Source organism: Podarcis tiliguerta (genome assembly GCF_965153285.1).
Source record: "Podarcis tiliguerta genome assembly, chromosome: 1".
Taxonomy (NCBI): Eukaryota; Metazoa; Chordata; class Lepidosauria; order Squamata; family Lacertidae; genus Podarcis; species Podarcis tiliguerta.
In genome coordinates, this window is record NC_139534.1 from 125,024,368 (window position 1) to 125,046,315 (window position 21,948).

Below are 21,948 nucleotides of genomic sequence, written 5' to 3' on the forward strand. Positions count from 1 at the left end.
GGGAGGGGAAGGGAAGGCCACGCTGGGATATTAATAACACCCCCCCCCCCACCGCGCGCAAACACAAATAAATAAGATCTATTTCTGCATGATTATGTCCAAGGAAGCAGCCGCCTGCCTTTGGGAGGGAGATCCGAAAGCGGGAAGGGCCCCTCTTGTCCTCTTCCGCGCCCCGCGTCGGCTGTCGACTGTCGCCGGGGCTCGTCGGGTTATAGAATTAGACCCTTAACGAAGCGGGAAAGGGGGGGGGCGTTGCTAAATTTACAGCCGAGAAGGGCCGCCAAAAGCTTCTTGCTGACACAATGATCCCGCCGTCGAAAGGATCTGCTTGAGGGCTTGTCCATTAATACGGTTAGCCGTTCCATTTTGAGACGCCGCGAAAATATTCCAGGAGAGATGGAGACGTAGTTCTAAAGGGTTGTTGACAATGCGAGGATAAACCCCTGCCTAGCAGGCCCGGAAACCTCAGAGTGCAGCACCAGCCTTTGCATACTTATTCAAGAGTGAAAGCCAGGTTTCCCTCTGAGTAAGCATGCTTTGCATTGGGCTGTGAGTACAGGGGTGTTTTTTGAGTCTCGGGGTCCCACCGGAGGACCAGTAACATCCTTGTTGTTTGTGTGGAGCTTCTCTCAAATATAGCTTAAAGGCTAGTTTTATACATCTTCAGTTTGGAAAACTGTGGCATCCTTTAGTAGAGGCCTCACATCTTCATGGTATATTTAATATTTTAATTTTTCATACTTAAATTGATAACCATAATAATAACACAGTATCATTAATCTTTTACATGCAAGCTGTGTTAGTCAGGATAACAATGCTGCAAAGGCCATGAGAACGATAAGTTGATAAAAGTATGGATTGTTGTAGATAAAGCTGCTCTCACTGCAGAGTGACAAGGACTTGTGATTCCTTGTAGAGGTTGAGAGTACTGTAGTTTTTGTATACACAATTCTGACACCCCCCCCCCCCACTGTGCTTTTTACACAGCACTGGTCATCTTAAAAATCAACATGTAACTTTCATATATGAAAGTTCAACTTTTGGACTGACAAAGGGCAGTAAACATTTAAATCAATATTCAATGATATTTTATAATTGCAGTAATGCCCTTTGTCCTGCAAAGGTCTTGTGTGTCCCATTGACTTGAGTCCCATTGCATAGTCCCATTGACTTGAGTAATGTGTCCTGTGTTGATTTCAGTGCCCACTATTTGCAGTATGAGATCTTACTATTATGTTTGCTGCTATTTTAAAATAGTAAATCATAAGTAAAAAACGTTATTATTTTAAAAGAATATAATATGACATGTTTAAATAATCCATAATGACAATATCTTGTGTTTCCTTACATGTAAGGAGAAGGTGTTGTAATTTTTAAAAATCGATCTACTTAGTGAGGTTGTGGGTTCACAGGGGTTATTAGTTTTAGGGTTTCCTGGCTTAGGGCAAGGGATTGGACTACAACACTCCCAGCACTCCCCCCAATTTCAGTGACTCAAGAAATGGGAAGCAAAAGAAAAAGGGAATTGCAGGTTAGCACCATAGGTAATGGACATGATACATCTTTTACTAACTGAACTCAGTGTCAGACTCACATTGCCATTACATAACTTTGATTACATGTTTAAAATATCGTCAGATTAATTTAGGGGTATCTGGAGTATTGTATTTATGCAATAAGGACTGAAAGGCTCATTATTTCCAGAAACGATTCCTAACAGGAGAGTTCATGCCACCCATTTTAAAGATGTTATGAATTTGCTTTCCCTGTGTTGCTTGCATAATTGCTATGATGCATGAAGGAGAACTTAAAAATATCCTCAAAAAGAAAAAAAAGTGAATTGGAGCAAGAATGAGAAAAATAAAGACTGGTGCAGCTGCATATATGTATGTTCATTGCACTGGTCCCTTATTATTGAGGGATTCTCATTGCATGTATCTTGTCATACTAGGACAGGATGGACCAATGGACAAATTGGATTGCCCTCTAAGTCAGTTTCCCAAACTAAACTCTGCAGTTAGAGACAGATTTCTTGCTGGTATGATCTTTAAGGGGCAGTGAAGTGTGTGTGTGTAATATTTATTGGAAAAATTCTTAAAGACCTTTGTTCCTTTCAGTAGGGATATGTCCTCAGCACCAACCACTCCTCCATCAGTGGATAAAGTAGACGGATTTTCTCGGAAGTCCGTCAGAAAAGCCAGGCAGAAGAGGTCGCAAAGTTCCTCCCAGTTTCGGTCTCAGGGCAAGCCTATAGAGTTAACTCCACTGCCTCTGCTAAAAGGTAAGGCTCTACCAATCTTTATCAGTTGGAAAACAATGTTTTAATTATAAATAAGTTGTGGAAGAGTTGCTGTTTGCAGAAAGAAAACACAATAAAAAATTCCATCCAGTAGCACCTTAGAGACCAACTAAGTTTGTTTTTGGTATGAACTTTCATGTGCATGCACACGAAAGCTCATACCAGTAACAAACTTAGACATCATCTATGAGTTTAAAAAGACGCCCAGCCAGTTGCTAAAGGTCAAGTGTGGGAATGAGAGGCCTGATTCGACTGGGATCTTGCCACAGAGGGAATGGGGCATCAACCTTTGGCCTGACCCCTCCTGCTAGGGTTCAAATCTGGACTGGGCTCTCTACTGCGTGCTATTTTCTTGGCAGTGGGCCCCTACTTGCTCCAGTGGGAGGTGTGCGCCCAACGCCATGCAGGTACAGTAGGCCCAATCTGGATTGGGAACACAGGGAGGCAAAGAGTTAAAGCCCCCTAATCCTACCACCTAATCTCGTGCATGCACACAAAAGCTCATACCAATAACAAACTTAGTCGATCTCAGGTGCTACGGGAAGGAATTTTTTAATTTTGTTTCGACTACGGCAGACCAACACGGCTACCTACCTTTATGCAGAAAGAAAGTTCACACTGGATTACAGTGAACTGTTTAACTGCTCTATAGGTGTGTAATGTATGTGTAAATTCTATTGATGCTTATGTTGAATAACTGATTGCCAGTTCTGTTTATCATAATGTAGTTGCAATATTAGCAGACAGTGCATGTGCTGGGAGTTTAGTGGTTGATCACACAGCCTGATTATTTTCTGCAGCATTTAAGCTTTGACAATTTCTGCAGTTTCATTAGGAATCTGGACCACTGAAAAATCAGGGAAGCTTTTGTATATATTCTCTACCTTTCTCATTTTTATTGTTGGATCTTTTCAGCCTACCAAAAGTGTGCAAACATGGAAAACAGATGCTGTGTTTACTAACAGATAATTCTAGTAACTTGTACTGTAGTATGAAATGTTTAATTTTGGAGCTGCCAACTTTGTTTTGTTCTGCAGCTGCTTATATTTTCTGTTCCTTGCACTTAGTCAACTTGCAATTAGCAAGGTATGGAATACTCAGTAATTTAACAAAGATGATCTCCTCATACATTGTTTGAAGGCACATAAGAATCTGGTTACATGGGTTTCCGCTGCCTTGGGTGCAATGATGGAAGAAAGGCTAGCTATAACTGTAATAAAATAAAATAAAAACCCTGTTTTATTTGAATAGCAAGTGGAATTTGTCAAGCATGTGCCAGAGCAGCCTTTATGAAGGACAGATGAACATATTCCATGTGACTGACGTGAGGCCTTGTCCAGGCAAACTTTGTTGTGAACCTTCAGGCCAGGCTGCATTAAGAGGGACTGGGTGACAGAAGCTTGGTCATGCTATACTTAGCTACATTTAAACAAACCTCACATAGGGTAGAGGAGGTTGCAGAACATGTAATCTTGGCTAATGCCATTTAGCTTGCCCGAGGCCTAATAAAACCAAGCGGGCTTCCCTCTTCTTCCTCTGAAAGTAGATTAACAATGAGAGAAGTTGGGAAGCACATGACAAGTTAAATACACCTTGTATGTTTTTGAGTATGGTTGACACAGTGAACTTGAGTACTCATCTTCTCCATTGTGGTCATTCATTGATTCACCTTGTGAAGAACTACTGTGTTAGACACATGACACTTGATTTCTTAAAAATGTCAGGTACCAGTAACTCGAAAGTTAAGGCAACAGTTCATATGGGCAAGGGAGGATATGGCTTGGCTAAACAGGCCAGGTATCCGATGGGAAATAGTTGTGGGAGGCCAAGAACAGGGACGTAGAATGTTGATCATGTTCATTCTCAGAAATGAGTTGCCCAGACTAAGTTTGTGCAGGGTAGGCTTTAGAGCTATATAATGCAAATTAATAATTAAAAAAACGGAGAGCAGGAATTGGAGTGGGATTGGCTCTCCTGTATCACTTGACTCTCAAACTCAGCAGTGCCTGTCAGCCTGATCTGAAATCACGAGTTTTCTTGAGTGACAAGCAGCTATAGTGGCACAAGGGCCAGAGGAATTGGTTCCTGTTCCTGCAGGGCTCCTGAATGAAAGCCCCTCACCACCTGATACAAGAAGTGCTTAGCTACGACTCCAGATTCCATCCAGACTGATGCTTCTTTCTAAAAATTCTCACCAAGAATCTGACACAAAAACTTGAGTTTTCAATTCCAAAATTTCCTAATGATCTGAGTCCTCCATCAGCCAGCACTGTTCTACCAAAACAAAAATGTTCTTCAGTGTGTTGAATTACCTGACTTTCCAAATATTTTTGTCGGCCTGTGTGGCATTTTGGTAAACAAATCAGTGTTGCATTTCAATATGAATAGAATCTTTTCAAAGCTCATGGGTCTGCAACTTCAGTTGCATCTTGCACGGTATGGGACAACATTGAAAGTGTATGATCACAGGGAGGTTGACTTGGTCGTAAGGTGGTTATAAAAACTTTGGCAATTCACAGATCAAATGGTGGTTAAATGTGTTAAAGTTTAAGGCTAGTTGAACTACAGTTCAAAGGGATATGGTAGTTCCAATTACAAAAACCCAGATTGTTTAGTTATTATGAGTAGGAGAAACATTATTCTAAATCAACTATTATTTATAGCTTGCTGAAGTTGACAGAAATTGAACTGGGTCCTACTGCTTGCAATGGATGATATGACTGACAGATCTATGATCTCTCGTTGTGCAGATATAAATTTATGTCTGTGATGTATAAGAGATCAAATAATTACTTTCAGATTTTGCTTGGAACTTCAGGGATAGCATGTATGTAAAGGCAATGGTTTAAAACGTGGCTATAGGAGATTCCGTCTCATAACTGTGGAGTTCATGTGTACTACGTAGGGCTGGGCAACAAGAAATACACAGTATTAGTTATTGGAAGGCACCATGATAAAATTTAAAAAGTTGGCTGCCCATCTACATAAAACATTATTAATATTGTAGAAAATTTAACCATGGTCAATTGACTAGCTTCTCAAACCTTTAAAGACATCAAGAGGCATACAGGGGCTCTCAGTTGCAGGTGCTGGGCTGCCTCCACCTTCCCCGACCCCAACCCCTTTTCTGCCTGATTGCCTTCAGGTGGTGTAGGGGCTCTGATGCTGAGGTGGGGGCTCCTTTGAACTTTTCCCTTGAGGGGAGCGGAGCCACGCACCCCTCAGTGGAAAAGTGTGAAGGAGCCTCCACTTCCCCAGCTGAGCAGCCCCGATCCAGCTCCTCCTCCCATGCAAGGGATAGCCATGTTCAAATATATAAAAGGATGTCACATAGAGGAGGGAGAAAGGTTGTTTTCTGCTGCTCCAGAGAAGCAGACACGGAGCAATGGATCCAAACTACAAGAAAGAAGATTCCACCTAAACATTAGGAAGAACTTCCTGACAGTAAGAGCTGTTCGACAGTGGAATTTGCTGCCAAGGAGTGTGGTGGAGTCTCCTTCTTTGGAGGTCTTTAAGCAGAGGCTTGACAACCATATGTCAGGAGTGCTCTGATGGTGTTTCCTGCTTGGCAGGGGGTTGGACTCGATGGCCCACGTGGTCTCTTCCAACTCTATGATTCTAAGGAGGAGCAGGATGGGGCTCTCTCAGCTGGGAAGGAAGGAGAAAGCTGCCCCATCTCACTCCTAATACAGTGGTACCTCTAGTTACGAACTTAATTCGTTCTGGAGGTCTGTTCTTAACCTGAAGCTGTTCTTAACTAGAGGTGTGCTCTCACTAATGGGGCCCTCTTGCTGCGGCTGTGCTGCCGGCACACAATTTCCATTCTCATCCTGGGGCAAAGTTCTCAAGGTAACTCTTCCAGGCAAGCAGGAGCAGGATCAGGGATCTCTCAGCTGGGGATCTCTCATGCTCCCCAGCTGAGCAGCCCCCATCTCGCTTTCAGCCCTCTGGACGCTGGGCTGAAAGCGCCTCAGATCAGTTTCTCCCAGTGCACTGCCAACTGGGCCAATGCAGCTTGTTTCAACATGGCGGTTTATAGCCAAACTGCAATGTTTTTCTGGTGATACATCACATTGTTGAAAACCTAACATCGCCCAGTCCTACTCTGGAGCAATTTCTGAGCATATTTGAGGGGCTACAGCAGGGAGATGAGAGCTAGAAGTCCCATTGTGCAAGCAGGTGGACATCATTTAATGTCTCCTCATATTTAGTACAAAACAATGCAGCTCTTAATTATTATTATTGGAAGAAACTTGTAGTCTGAAATGGTAAACTTAAATATCCATGTATGTATACGTTTCTGATAATACTTTTTAAAACAAATAAATACAAGATTAACTGGTTGATAAAATAATTGGAAAATAAGCAGAATGTGGTCGCATCAGCTTTCAAGCTTGCAATGTATATGAAGAGCACATTGTCTGCGGTTGGCCTTTGTTCTGTTTAGAATATTATTCTTTGGTCATATAATAGGAATACTGAGTTTCATGTGGTGTATAATTTTTCACATGCCTGTAATGGAGGAACTCATTATACAGTTACAGGACTGAGAAAATGTTTCAGATTTCTTGATACCAGCACTACATTGCACAAGTGTGAATAAATATTTAATAATTGTGTTTATATATTGTATTTCTTAAGTGTTCAGAGCATGTCACATACTTAACAGGGCTGCTGTAAGGGTTACTGAGATAATGTAGGTCTGTATTTGTATCCCCGTATTGCTTGGGGGGGGACCTAGGCTAAGAGAATTGTGATTTGCTTAGTTTAAGCCAACCTAGCAAATTAATGGCTGTAGTAAGATTTGAATGGGGACTTCCTTAGTCATAGTTCTGTCACTCTTAAGAATTTGAAAGTTAGTTTAGCAAAGTGCCTAAGTGCTAGCAAAACATTACCTGGAGGTGCCCCCTCCCCCGATTTCTTCATCTTGGACTTTTAATTTTTTGTACAGAAACTCCCGATGGGCTAAATATAGATCAATTCAGGGCTTTTTTCAGCTGGAACTTACCAGAACTCAATTCTGGAATGAAACATTTTGTTAAGTAAAATGAAAATAGTATGTTCATATCAGACAGGTTTTAGATGCAGATGTGGGAGGTGCTGTGGATGGGGTGGGTTTAAGATTACCTAATGAATGGGAAGATTTGAAGTGGGGATTTCTGATTTGTAGTTTAGTTTGTGTAGCCACTGTGCTACATGAATTTTAAAAAAGGTTTTGGCCGTTTGCTTCCCTTCTGTGAGATGGTGATGTTTGAACCCATATCCCTGGAGGCATAAAGTAAGAAAGACGTCTGGAAATTTATTGTTCTCAGATTTCATATTGGCCCGATTTGGACACAGCATTGCATACTTCAGCGAACTGCGAATGAGAGTGTTGCCCATATGTCTTCTCCCAAGCCACTTCCCTTTGTGGGCCAGCTTTACAGCACTGATCCCAGTTATCTGAATTACAGTTCCCCGTTACATCTGAAATGAGAAACGGTGGTTTAACGATGGCTTATTAGGGATCTGTGAACCGTGTCTGCAAAGGCCCTCATTCAGGTTTTTCCAAGGTTTCAAGGATCTTGGATTTAATACCTTGTTAACTACTTTGATTTGTATTTTAGCAAACTTAAACCTAGGTGCTCATCATGGCCAGTCATTTCTGTAGCTGCAAATTTGTAAAAATGCACTTCAATGGTCTTACTCCTTCAAATGTTTTATTCAATTTACCGGTATATTACTCTTGTTCATAGCTTCTATCTATAGTCTTGCTTCAGTATTTGTATTATTGATCTATACATTAGAGAGAGGTATGAATTACTATAAAAATTTATAAAGATTATAGGTCTTACCCAAACTGTTGTTTGTTCTCCTTCTGAGGCTGCTTTAGAATTGGCCTAGGGTTGAGACAGTCAAATTGCCAACAGTTATTTACCATGATCTTAGCAAATAATTCCCTTTTGTTAGTGACAGCCTTTTTATTAAAAAAACCCCCAAGATCTATAATGAAAGGTAGGCTGCCACACTCATAAGGGCATTATTGACTGCATACAAATATATGGCCATGGTAAATACCACCTACATATACATACGCACACACACACACACACACACCCCAACATATCTAAAGTTAGCTTTTAATAATGGTTTTTGACAGTTTCTGAAAGCTTGCCTTTTCCTGTGAAAAGGCTGCTTTCATCATAAAATTAGCTTTGATAATATTACTGTGAGATGCATTAATCATGTTTGTTGCCATAGTGAAGCGCTATAGAAGTTATCTGATAGAGGCAGTGGAAGGTTTTGTGAAACATGACATTAAACCATGGTTTAAAACAAGCTATGGAGGAAACAAACCATGATCTTGGGTTCTGGGTAACACAGATCTTTAATAAAAAATATTTTTTTAAAAAAACCAAATAAATAAAAGAGCAGACTGGCGTATTTTGTCTGCAGTGGGAATGTCTTGAGCAGCCTGCATCAGCCTGCTCTTTGTTCACATCAAACCATAGTTCAAAAGAAACCATCATGCAGGGCTAGCTGAGCAGTGGCACTGCATATGTTGTCTGATTCAGTTTCCATCAGCCCTGCCAGTATGATGGGTGATAGTTTAGGGGATTATGATAGAGGACCAGCAACATCTGGAGTTTAGCTATCCCTGATTACTCTGACTTGTGGACCAGGCCAGTACCTGTCATGTGCTTGTTCATGATTAATTATAAGTGAGACCTGCAAGGAAATGGTTCTGTGTGGTGTGCTCCTTTTCAAGGTTCTAGCTATGCCTTTTAGGCTGCATCATTCAATTTCCTCAAGTTTTCTGCTAACCATCTCAACTGGTCTTTTTACCCCTCCCCTTTTTAGGGTCCCCCCCCCTCCAGTTTTTAATTACTTATGAAAACAATTGAGTTCCCCAAGCTTGCTGATATCTGGCTCTTTTGCATGTGGCACTTCTGGCTCAGCACTCAATTCTCCAATTGAGTTTACCATTATTTATTTATAAAAGTATTTCTGTAATACCATATCATAAAATATCAGGGCAGTGTACAGCATTAAAACATAAACACCATTACAAACAAAACAGATAATCAAGAATTAAGAATTAAACAGCTACACAGGCCTGCCATTATAAAAAGGTTCAGAGACGCCTGAAAGTGAAATGCCTGTTGATTCTGTGCTGGAAGGATGTTCTGCTGCATGGGACCAGTGGCATTAGATGCTAGTTGGACTTCCGCAACACATGTGGCAATTATATTTGTTTATTTGATGATATTGTATTAGTATATATGATGATATTCGTAAGCTAATTCCAGAGCAAAATTGCAGAGTTAAAACCATTAGTAATACCGTATTTTTCTGTCTATAAGACAGAATAAGACACCTGTATAAGACACCTCCTATTTTTGGGGAGTCAGATTTAAGAAAATGGGAGATATGTCCGTGTATAAGACGTGCCCTATTTTTTGACATTATTTTTTAGGGAAAACACCTAGTCTTATATACGGGAAATTATGGTAATTCTCCCCAGGGTCAATAAAAGGCTGAAGACATAGCTAAATTAAAATGGCATGGTGGAAGTGATTAATGTTAGTTTCATCACTTTAGATAAAGGATTTTGCACTAAATGTGGGGCTTTGTTTATAAAATAAGGGAGGTAGATTTGATACATACAGGAAGAAATCGAGGGAATAGACAAATGCTTAGGAAGTAATGACTTGTGTAATGCAACCTTCTTTGTAATGAATTATCTGAGTAACATGAAGAGCAGGAGTTTGCAACTTGGAGGGTTGGTGGAGAAGGCAGACAGATGACATTGGATAATGACAAGAAGAAAGAATGGGCAGGGTGAGAATATTTGTCCTATTCTCAAACAACCCACGGTTCCATGAATCCCCAGGTTGCGATGCAAAAGTGAGCCTTGGAGTCATTTGGGCATTAGTCTCACAGACATCTGCACTCACTGGTAGATGCATGGAAATAGTCCCATCTTGCCTGCTTGCCTTTCACCTGACCAGAGCAGATTGTAAACTTCACCTTGTTAATAAAAACCTCTGTTTTTCCTCTGTTAGCAAGTGGAGTGCATTGAGATAGATTTAAACTTTGACAATGTATTTAAAGGGGATTGGTAAATACATGATAAAAGGTCGTGATGGAAATGTATTGTTGGCCTGCAGGTCTGGAAGGAGAGTCTGTGTGCCAAAGTTTGAGAACCACAGATTAAAGCACAGGAAACTTTCCAAAGCAGAATGTTGTATAGGTAGACCGTTTGTTAAGGGGGAACCTGCAGGGAGCAGCAGTTGTGAATGGCACTCAAGCAGCTCTTGAAGTTAGGGCTGTGATTTACTCACTAGGTAAGTTGTACAACTACTCAGGGGGGTGGTAGTAATTTGCCTCTTAATGCTATCATGCTAGTCTGAATATGGATCGGCACAGGTGGCGCTTTTGACCTCCTGCCAGAACATCATTGATTTAGGTGGAACTCTGGGTAATTAAAGGACTAATAATTGTGTCAGGAACAAGAATTATTATGTAGACTGAAAAGTTAATGTCAGAGGTAGTTTATGGAACTGGGGGATTCATCCCTATTTGAACCTTGTATTCCAAAAAATAATACAATGCTTCAGGATGTTCTCTCATCTTGTGGAGAAATAGTTCATATTCTTGTAGCTATCTTTTATACATTTCTGAATTTGTCTCTTGTGAAATATCGGTTCACTAATGCTAAAATTCCTGAACAAATGCTACTAAATTATTTTTTAATATGCTTTACATTAGGTTTTTCTACATAGGTTCTGTGCTTGTCCACTTATTTTTGTAAGTCCTACCGAGTTCAGTGGGACATATTCCCAGTTATTCTTGGTTGGAATCAGAAAAGTGCGAACAGAACTCTGCTTGCATAGTGAGGCTTTTCCATAACTCTCCTTGGTGCAACTTCTAGTGCTCCTTAAGCATGAGCACTAGAACTTGAATTGGGCCCAGATGGATACAGACAACCAGCATCATTCTTGAAGAATAGGACTAACAATTCCTTTATTTAATTTCTATCCTTTCCTTCCTCCCATTGGAGCCCAGGGTGACAGTGCTTCATATATCCACATCAGACAATTATTGTAGCCAAATTCTCTCTGCAAGTGTTCCAGATTATTTTCAAGGGCAACTTCATGTTCAACAACAACATCACAATAATTCATGTGGAAATTACCAGATTATGAAGCACTGTAACTAATCTATCCCCATCCAGGAACCTCTAATTCTCTCATGGTAGGTGCAACCTGTCTGGTATAGGAGGAACAACACGATTCAGTTTCACCCATTTTGGTACCGAATCCAGACAATGGTTCAGTACCTGCCCCATTCTCAGCAGACTGATGACGGGGAGAAATAGAGCTGAGTGTCATCAGCACACTGATAGCACCACACTCCAAACTCTTGGGTGGCCTTCCAGAGTCACTTCATTGGGCTTGGGGGATGGAATCTTGCAAAACCACACAACTCTTATGCTGAAATCCTACAGTGAGCTTTCTGCAGCTGACCCTGCAGGTATGAGCAGAACCACCTTGACACTATGCTTCTTGCTCCCAACCTGCAGAGCCAGTCCAGCAAGATGCCATGATCAATGGTACCCAAAGCCACCAAGCAATTAAGGAAAATCACACTCCCCCATGTCTCTCCTTTCAAAGGTCGCCCATCAGTGACAGACTCTCGCCTGAAGCCAGATTGAGATGGGTCCAGATAACTTGTTTCAAGGTCTCTTCCAGCTCTGTCATTCTGCCTGGATGTTATGGGTGGTTGCCATCCTGCTCCAAGGTAGCAGTGAAGTTGAAACAAACCACACAATTGAATGCCATATCATACCATATCAATAGTACCTAAATAAGGCATCTATTAAGGGCAGTTTCACAGCAATAGAAGACAATGTGTTCTGCACCCCTGCATAGTTTTTTCAAATTTGAGCAGAGGGAAGTACCGTATTTTTTGCTCTATAAGACTCACTTTTTCCCTCCTAAAAAGTAAGGGGAAATGTGTGTGCGTCTTATGGAGCGAATGCAGGCTGCACAGCTATCCCAAAAGCCAGAACAGCAAGAGGGATTGCTGCTTTCACTCCGCAGCGATCCCTCTTCCTGTTCTGGCTTCTGAGATTCAGAATATTTTTTTTCTTGTTTTCCTCCTCCAAAAACTAGGTGCGTCTTGTGGTCTGGTGCATCTTATAGAGCGAAAAATACGGTATACATTTGGGCCCCACCTGATGATCTTAGAGGTAGGCAGGGTGGGCATAAAGTATTTCCCTCAAGTATTCTGGGCTTGATGGCTCACATTATTAGCTCATTAATCTCCCACATTTATGGGCCATTTTTTGCATTATATTTCATTGAATGCACAATTTTATTATTTTTATCACTGTTGTTATTATTTATTAATTAAATTGATACACCACCCTTCATCCAAAGATCACAGGGCAGTTTATAGTATAAAAAGGGTGATTTACAGAATATGTCAAAGAGTACAGAAATGGTCTAATAACAATGACATAATAACAATTTCAACAGAGCAAAAACGAGGAAACATAGTGGAATTAAGGCAAAACATCATATAGACAAGAGCTGTTAAACTGGTTGCTTAAAATAGGTGGGAATAAAGGTAAAAATGTGCGAATAACTACCAGGGATTAATCAATTTTCAGTTGTGCTATAATGCTGTTTCCTCCTTGCAGATTAAACCCAACTGGCATTTAGGAACATCTAGGGCAGATAAAAGTCATATAGAAGCCATACTAAGGCTAAACATTAAATTTCATTAAAGTTCACATTGCAATCGGCATGCTTGGGAATATAGCCAATTAGTACATAGAATCATAGACTTATAGAGCTGGAAGGGACCCCAAGGGTCATCTATTCCAGCCACCTGCAATACAGGAATCTCAGCTAAAGCATCCATGACAGATGGTCATCTAACTTCTGCTTAAAAACCTCCAAGGAAGGAGAGTCCACAACCATATTTTGAAATTTCCTGTTCAAAACTTTTTGTGAAGAATTTGATGCTCTTGAGGTATAAAAGAGTTCAGTGATGTGAGGCCCCTGAAATATGCCTAATGGCTGCCCGAATTTGGAAACCAAAGGAGTAAAGGAATCTGTGGCTGGTCAGTCTGTAGGATACTTGTATTTTACTGGCTACCTTTTGATGATGAATTCCATAAGTATTGTGGGAAGAAATACTTCGTGTGTGTGTGTGTGCGCATCCTTAGCCTATTCAACATCTGTATTCATTGGATGAGTGAATTTTCTGGTGTTAGAAGTTCATTTATCCCTTCAGTTTTGCCAAAACTAATTGTATAAGCCCCTCTTATAGTTAGGTTCTATTTAAATGAAAAAGTCTTAACCCCTTCAGCCCTTCTTTGGAGGAAGGTTATGTTTTCTTTTCCCGTGTTCTATACTTTGAATCTCATCTGCCATTCTTTTGCCTTTTCACATGGTTTGATGTATCCACTGCCGATTGGATGGCCTCAGTATTCACCCTTGACTCATTCTCACTCATGAATATTAAGTTACACTGGTTCCAATGGAAACAGTCCAGTTTTTGCAGTTCTCTGCTTCTTGTTTTTAAACCAGTTTACTGATTTCATACAATTCATATCACAACTTGCCATCTTCTTCCAGGCATACCTCATTTTATTGTGCCCCGTTTTATTGTGCTTCACACATATTGCTCCTTACAAAGACATGGGTTCAGGGGCAGGCAGCCCAGCCACTTCCAGGGCAAGGAAGCCCCCTGCAGCCTCACCGCCCCTCTTCTGGCCACAAGGGTGGAGCTGGCTACGGCTGAAACTGGATTTCCCCCTCCTGCCCCTGCAGCCAGGGAGGTGGGACTGGTGTAATAGACTGCAGTATAGTGTAAACATAACTTTTAGATGCACTGGGAAACAAACAAACAAAAAGGTGTGACTTGCTGTATTGCGATATTCGCTTTATTGCAGTGGTCCAGAACCGAACCTGCAATATCTTCAAGATATGCCTGTACAAAGTTTCTTAGGTGCCTTTGGGGAGGGATTTTGTAAAAAGCCGTTTGAAAACCCAAATATATAATGTCTACCACTCACCACATCTAAAAGTTTGTTGACACTCTCAACAAATTCTAAAAGGTTGGTGAGGCAAAACGTCCCTTTTCAGAAGCCATGCTGATCCTTTCTTTAGCCTTAATAATGCTTCCCAACAATCTAACTGGAACATCACTAGGCTCACAGGACCTGTCGTTTCGTAGATTCATCTGGATTTAAAAAAAAACAACACAAATCGGTGTTGTGTTGGCTGCCTTCCAATCACTTCTGATAAGGACTTTGCCAGCTTTTTAACTGAAATATGTAAATCAATTTCATTTTTGAGTTTAAGAACTCTTGGGTGAATGCCACCTGGACTAAGAGACTGACTACTTTTTAATTTGTCAATCATTTCTAAAATGGCATCCTCTCACCTCCATTTAACATAGTTCTTCAAATGTACTCCCTGAAAACGATTCAGGAATGTGTATGTCTCTAACATTTTCTGCAGTGACTTGTGCAAAAGAATTCATTTAGTTTCTCTACAGTTTCCTTTTCTTTCAGCATCCCTTTTTAAACCTTGTCATCCAACAGTTTTACTGCTTCTCTGGCTGGTTTTCTGATGCATTCTGTGTGGCTCACAGACCCTGTTAGAATCCTGGGAATCCCAGCTTTCATTTAAAAGCTGTCATGCTTGCAAAGATAAGCTTTAAAATGTGATGATGGCATATCCTTTGAAAACTGCAAGCCAAATAAAAAAAGCACCACAAATGATCCTTTCAGACCTTGCTGTTTCTAAGATCATATATGTTTTCAGATTTGAAATTCCTATAAAACCATAGTTGGTTCATGGTTTTCTCTGACGCCTGAGTTGGGTAACTGTAGTAATTGCTAAGCAGGATTGCCAATGCATGATTTCACATCGTGGTTTGTGAGTTTGCAGAATATGGTTGTAGTGTACTATGGAAGTAAGTGGAGAGTAGGAAATGTGATGCCTGAATTGGGCTCATACATATGGGTAGTTAGAGTACAGTTTGTGGGGGACTTGTTGTTGGCATTCATCTGTCTTGAGATGCACCTCCGGAGCGTTAGCACAACTGAAGTTACTTAAAATGCCACACCTCATAGCCACAGCATTCCTGCTTTACTCTGTTGTTTGAGTGTGCCTATATCTTTGGATATGTTTCTCTGCTGCATGCCGGGCCAGAAGATTTATGAATGTCCTGTGCTGCACTTCACAAGGAACATGCCCGGGGAGGTTTGTCTCAGTCCGGGGTCTGTGGATGCCCCCCAGGCGTGTTCTGACAGTGACTTCCCTGGAGGCACAAGCCTGAGTTGTGTGTACTGATGTCCTGGGCTGCGTAGAGTACAAGATCTCCCCTCTTGGCTTCACTGATGTGGTACAGAGCAGAGCAATAAATTTGGTACCAGCTTGGCTGTAAGAGCTGCTGAAAGGAGTTGTACAAGGCACCATCCAGCTACCTTAGGGACTCCACTCTGGATTTGTGTAGCGTTTACTCCCTAGCCCTTTATTCTCCCGAAGATAGCCTGCAATGAAGTGGAAGTTTCAGATAAGAGTCTTCCTTCTAGATAGGCTACTTTCCCAGGTTGACAAAGCCCACCTGCCCCTCACTTCCCTTTACAGCAGTGATGGCCAAACTTGGCCCTCCAGCTGTTTTGGGACTACAACTCCCCATCATCCCCTAGCTAAGAGGACCAGTGGTCAGGGATGATGGGAATTGTAGTCCCAAAACAGCTGGAGGGCCGAGTTTGACCATGCCTGCTCTACAGCATGTGCAGAAACTGCCTTATTGACCATTTGACCCATTATTGGTGTCATCCACTCAATCCGCTGGAGCAGGGGAAGTTCGTAACTCATCAAGGGTTTGAGAGCCATTGGCTACCCTCATCTGGTTTAGCTGGCCAGTAGAAGTCATTGCCTGGAGTATGGCCTCCGTCACATGCTGACCGCTTCTAGGAGCCTGAGTTCAGGGCAGGGACCAAAGGTGGACAGTCTACCCCAGAAGGAACATGACGCATCCCTCACTAGAGGTAGTTGTTGTTGTTTAGTCGTGTCCAACACTTTGTGACTCCTGTCTTCCACTGCCTCCTGTAAAGAGGTAGTACTCCTCACCTAACACCTCATACACCCCGGTAGGGGACTTAGGAGTAAGATAAATGGATGGGGAACCATATAATCAGTAGGCTGTGTTTCATTTCTGCCTCTCTTAAGTCCAGAAAGCAATGATGTTAGGAAGGCAGCAAGCTGCCTTATACTGAGTCAGACTATTGGATCCATCTAGCTCAGTAGTGCCTACATTGATTAGCTGCGACTCTCCAGGATTTCAAACAGCCGTTCCTCCCAGCCCTACCTGGAGATGCTGGGGATTTAATCTTGGACCTTCTTCATGCAAGGTGGGTGCTCAACCACTGGGCTATGTCCCTTCTCCTACTCTTGATTATTTTTGGGGAGGTGGATTGTAGCAGTTCCCAGTTGTACATGAAGCAGAAGGCAGGAACTGAATCAGATTCTTTCAAGAATGTGATCTTTAAATATTGGGATATGAATAGCAGCTGATTTGTGTATCCATAACCTGATGTTCAGGCATGAAGCTGTTGTTGTTGTTGTTGATTTTCTGACAAAGGTTGAGTTGTGTCACAGTGGCTGGCAAGATAAAAACATTTATCTTGTTTGGGAATTAGCCAACACTGTGTGAGTGGTTGACAAATTTGGGCAGCAAACCTTTCCATTCTTCCCAATTCCCAGGAAAGCCTCTCCAGAGGATTGGTGAAGTGGGGAGGAGGAGGAGGGGAAAACACACTTAATCCTGCATTGTGGGCTGAGTTGTATAGGACAACAGTAGAACCACAATATACTGTCTGGCTAGAGAAATCTATTAATCATATTTGATGGCTAATTTAGAGACAACAGTTGGACATTCCTACATTTCAGTTTGTGCTATATGGTTCAAATGGTAATTATTATTTAGGATTATGGCATTAGTTGTAATCCCTTTTTATTTTCCTCTCTTTCCCTGTTACCTCTTACCACTTTTCTTTCTTAATTTCACAACCTTTGCCCCTTTCAAGGTTTTAAAATCATCTTCTTTAGTTGTAGTGATTAAATTCAGCCACTAGAGTGTGACATGTTTTTTAACCTTTGAATCGTGCCTAAAACACTTACACGAGGTTAGTATTTTTAAATTAGTTATATGTTGTATATATACATGTTGGAGAAGTATATATGTTGGAGAAATGTGCAGCATACCCCCTGGAATGTTGGAAGAAGTCAGGTGCCTTTGATGAGTTGAAGGTATGACCAGAAATGTCCTTAGGGACATCGTGTGTAAGAATGGCTCTGAACACAGATGAGAGGTATGTTGGAATTAGATTAAAAACTTGAAAATGATTTTAAAAATGCAGCAGGATCAACTTCTCCCCCAATCACCCTTCTATTCAGGTTTGTGTCTAAGGACTGTTTGACATGTCTGGTTGTACTCATTGAGGACTCATGGAAAAGCCTCGGTTGTGATTGATATTCCTATTTGTTAACACTGTTTGCTGCACTGTTAGTTTTAGGCTTAAATGATTAAAAAAAATGTTTTTCAAAGAAGTAATGTATGTCAAAGCCATGAACCTTTTATTTTTGTAAGAAAATGCTGCCCATTTGGCAATACAGCCGTGTTGTTTTTTTAATGAGAGAATTGAGTTGGAGATCAGGAAGGGAGAAAAGTAGGATTTGCAATTAGGAGGGAAGATGGAAGAGTAAGATATATTCACAGGCTTTGCAGACACCTGAAAGACTGGACTGTTTTGGAAGCTTAGGAGGGCATGATAATTTTTTCCTTAATGAGGATTTTTTAAAGAGCCAGGTAAAGCGTAGGAAGCAGAAAATCCAGTTTGGAACACATATGAATGAAAATGTCAAGGCTGAACTGATGGGGAAAAGGAGTGATGGAGTGGGGGGTAAAAACTGGGAAATTCCAGCAGCTACAATGTGACCAGGGCATAGGTAGTGTTTTAATGCAGAAAATATCTTTTATTCTTTTTTTTAATGTGTTCCAGGGATTGGTCATTGACATTGAAAACAGATGTCAGGAGTGAGCTCCAGTATGAATTAAACCCTGCCCATAATCGAGGATTATAGAGGGTGTTCTGGAGCACTCTGTTTGCTGTGGCATTCGGCCAGAGCAGAGGCAGCCTGACCAGTCCCTGAGTGAACTGAAGGTTTCAGTGGCTGCAGCAGGTTGAGAGGGAAAGAGCCAGAGCTTTGTCTCTTTCCACCTGCCTTTGCTGCTCATTGGGCTCCTCTTCTCCTCCCCTTCCCGCCTGTTTCTCTTGTGCTTCTGCTTTTCCCTATTAACCAGCTCATGCTGTGGAATTATTTATATCATCACATCTTCTAAAGTATTTTCCAAGGTGGATTTGATTTAAATCAAATCGATTGAAATCACAATTTAAATAACAATTTAAACCACTGGTCAGCAAGACTTTATTTAAATCATCATCTGAATATTTACAACCAGATGAAGGTTTCATTTTCAGAATAAAAGATTTTCAGACTAGTTTTTACAGTTATATCAAAAATTACTGATTTGGTTATGCTATTAGAACTACATAGACAGAAAATTATGAAATTATTGTGAGATTTAATAAGATAACTTTATAATTTGACAACATTTCTGCTGTATTGGAAGGAGAAAAATAATCATTTCCTTAATAACATTTTAAACAATTTATTTAACTAAAACACTAACATTATGGCATATGTATCCATGCTTGTTAACTGATGTGGTTAGAGACTTTATTGTATGGACAATGTCAGGCGAGCCCTGGGAAGAAGGGCCTGGAACCAGTGAACTCTTATTAGTTGACTGGCAAGCACTTCAAGGTCTTGCTAAGGGACTTACAGATCCCAGTTACTGTTTCTGCACACCCCCTCTCTTTGGATTTGCTTCTACATTCAGGTGCCTATTCTGTACAGTTAAGTGTTAGTGCAGTTGTTGGGACCCAGTAGGATTGGGAAGAGGGTGCCAGCCCTGAAGTGCCTTCAGCACTTGCCTCAAGTCTGAGCTGCACAGACACGCAACTGACTTCCACAATTATTACACAAAGTTCCCAAGACTTGTGGCGTATTCTGCTTACAAGGTTGCACTTTCATTTTTACTGTTTCACACTTTTAGCTACTTGTGCAGCTCTTGTTGTTGTTTAGTCGTTTAGTCGTGTCCGACTCTTCGTGACCCCATGGACCAGAGCATGCCAGGCACTCCTGTCTTCCTGTGCATCTCTATTCCACTCCAAACAATCTATTCATTGAACCTCTTGGAATTTGGCATTTCAGAGGTATGGGGTTGATTCTCTGTATATAAATTTGCAAAGGAACAATGGGATTAAGGGTCCCCCCCCTCAACTCTGTATGTTTATTTTATAACGTTTTTCCTGTGAAGAAAAGTCTTGTTATCTCTGCAGACACAAATTCACGCTTTTGAGAACTGCAAAAACAAGCATCTGTGGTAATATCTTCTCATTAGAAAAACTGCCCCAAATAATCTTACAGAAACCTCTGGAAGAGCATGACATTGTGAACGGATTAATGGAATTCATTTACCAAAATTTTTAAACGTTGCATATAAAGCCTCATGCTACATAATTAAAAACAAATCCTTATTTCCTCATGAATAAAAAACAACATATTTTTTTAAAAAAAACCCATTGATTTTTATCCACCCTGGTATTTTCACATGTTGCTAATTCAGGGTAATCATTCATAAGTAATAGTTCTCACCATTGTGCTGATATGATTTGAGGTTGTAAGATAATGTTAACCCTCAACATATTGTTTCTTAGAGCAGTTATATGGGGTAGACCAGCAGGAGAACTGAAGCACTTCCTCCTTTCTGTCTATCTTGGATAAGGAAAACTGATTCCTTTCCTTGGGCGCTGGGTGGGCAATCCTTTTCAGCCTGAGAGCCACCCTGAGGGTGAACCAACCCTCTTAATTCTGGCATATGGACAGTCAACCTTGCCATGCTCATATACATACCAAATTTTCTCCCTGCCACCCCACAAGAGGTACTTCTGCTCCTAGCCAGGTGCTGCAATGAGGAAGAAAAGCAGCCAGCCCAGCGTTCTCCTCTTCACCCAGTAATGCAAGAGAAGTGCTCCATTTATATTGGAAAAGCACACGATTGCAAGAAGCTCTTAGAACATGGGGGAAAGAAAGGAGCTCTCCTTCCGATTTCCTGAACCTCTAAGACCAGTGACGCTGCAAGAGGGAGAAGCGGGACTTTCCCAAGGTGCAGAGAAGTGCCTGATATTGGCAGAGGGCTGGCAGGCCGCTAGAAGCAGCTTTGGAGGCCGGATCAAGTCTGTAGGCTTATCAGCCCACCCATATGCTATAGAAAACATGTAGCTGCAAACATCTGAGAATAAAAAATGATAAACGTAAATAAAATAACACAAACCTTTAAAAGGATAGAACAAATCCCAGGAGAACTGCATTTGTGTCATTTTTTCTTTGTCTTATTTTTAAAAATGTGCTTTCAGTTAGTATATTTGGAAGTTTAAATACGTAACACGTTTATGATTTTGTTGCTCTTGGAAATCAGAGGCCAGAACTTACAATACTCATCTTGTCATCTTTTGTTACTTAATTGTCTGGTTTAGCCCCTCCCCTTAGTTTAATATGCAGAAATGTAGACCTTAGAATGAATCCTGTGTTGTACACATGTGAGGGTGACAGAAGGGTTGAAGATGCTCTGACAAAGACAAATGGTATTTGGCCTGGGTTTGTTCTGAAAATTTGACAAAGACAGTAACATAACATGTCCATGATTCTCCTGTATGAAGCCATGTCTGTTTTCTTCCCTGTGGCTAGCTGTGTTAAGAACTCTTCAAAGGTAATAAAAAATGTGACTGTATTTGTTCAGGCTAAGTGGAATTATAAAATAAGCTTTTTGAACCTAAATATTGATGCGTTAGGTTATGTGTGGTGTTGCTGGGTTTTTCCTTTCTAGAACATGTCTACTGTAACAAAAGTACAGAAAATTGTAAACAGCTGTTTCTCCACTTCATTTCTAATACATTTGTCTTTATAAATTTATGTTTGGATTAGGCATTTCTGTTTCAAAATAGGCGAAAGATTTCACAATTATTTTCAAGATTTCAGACGTAAAGAGGGAAGAAGGAAGGAGGCAGAATGAGACAGAAATGTAAAACAAAGATTAATTTTGATTTAGTTAGGGGTCTGTTTCTGGACCCACATTAAAGCTACACACGTATTGAAAATAACATAATTTGCATTCCCATATGAGAATATTCGTATTAATAATTCAGACATACCTTGTTCTTGCTGCCACTGTGTTCTCCTTGTCTTCCCAAGAAAGGGAAAAGTATGATTTGGAACAAGTTATTCTGTCCAGAGGATGGAAGAATGGTTGTAGATGGAACAGTATTTTCCCCAAATTCTTCCTGAGGTTCTACTACTCCCACGATTCAGACTTTGAACAGTTGTTGTTGGGTTTCTTTTTTACAAGAAACTTAAGACATCTTGTTACTGTTTGAATAACAAACTTTGTAAGTAAAATGGATGTGCAGGAAGTCAAGGCTGCATATGATTATGAAACATAAGCCATTTCTGTTG

At 40.9% G+C, this 21,948-nt stretch overlaps 1 protein-coding gene and 1 long non-coding RNA gene across 12 annotated transcripts in view; one reads left to right on the forward strand and one right to left on the reverse strand.

The window, feature by feature from the left end:
- Positions 1 to 21,948, forward strand: part of PPP2R5E (protein phosphatase 2 regulatory subunit B'epsilon) — a 90,582-nt gene that overhangs the window by 13,380 nt on the left and 55,254 nt on the right. For 6 of the 11 annotated variants that reach the window (XM_083437110.1, XM_083437115.1, XM_083437112.1 and 3 more), the window contains one exon: positions 2,121 to 2,281. In XM_083437110.1, the coding sequence (XP_083293236.1) occupies positions 2,121 to 2,281 (161 nt within the window). Of the gene's footprint in view, positions 1 to 2,117; positions 2,282 to 21,948 lie in introns of all 11 variants that reach the window. The other 5 variants (XM_083437107.1, XM_083437114.1, XM_083437116.1 and 2 more) reach the window with 1 other exon arrangement.
- Positions 7,579 to 21,862, reverse strand: LOC310678001. Its single transcript, XR_014511554.1, has 3 exons — positions 21,648 to 21,862; positions 8,134 to 8,178; positions 7,579 to 7,765 (listed from the first exon to the last, which is right to left on the reverse strand). It is a non-coding gene; the product is annotated as an uncharacterized lncRNA (long non-coding RNA).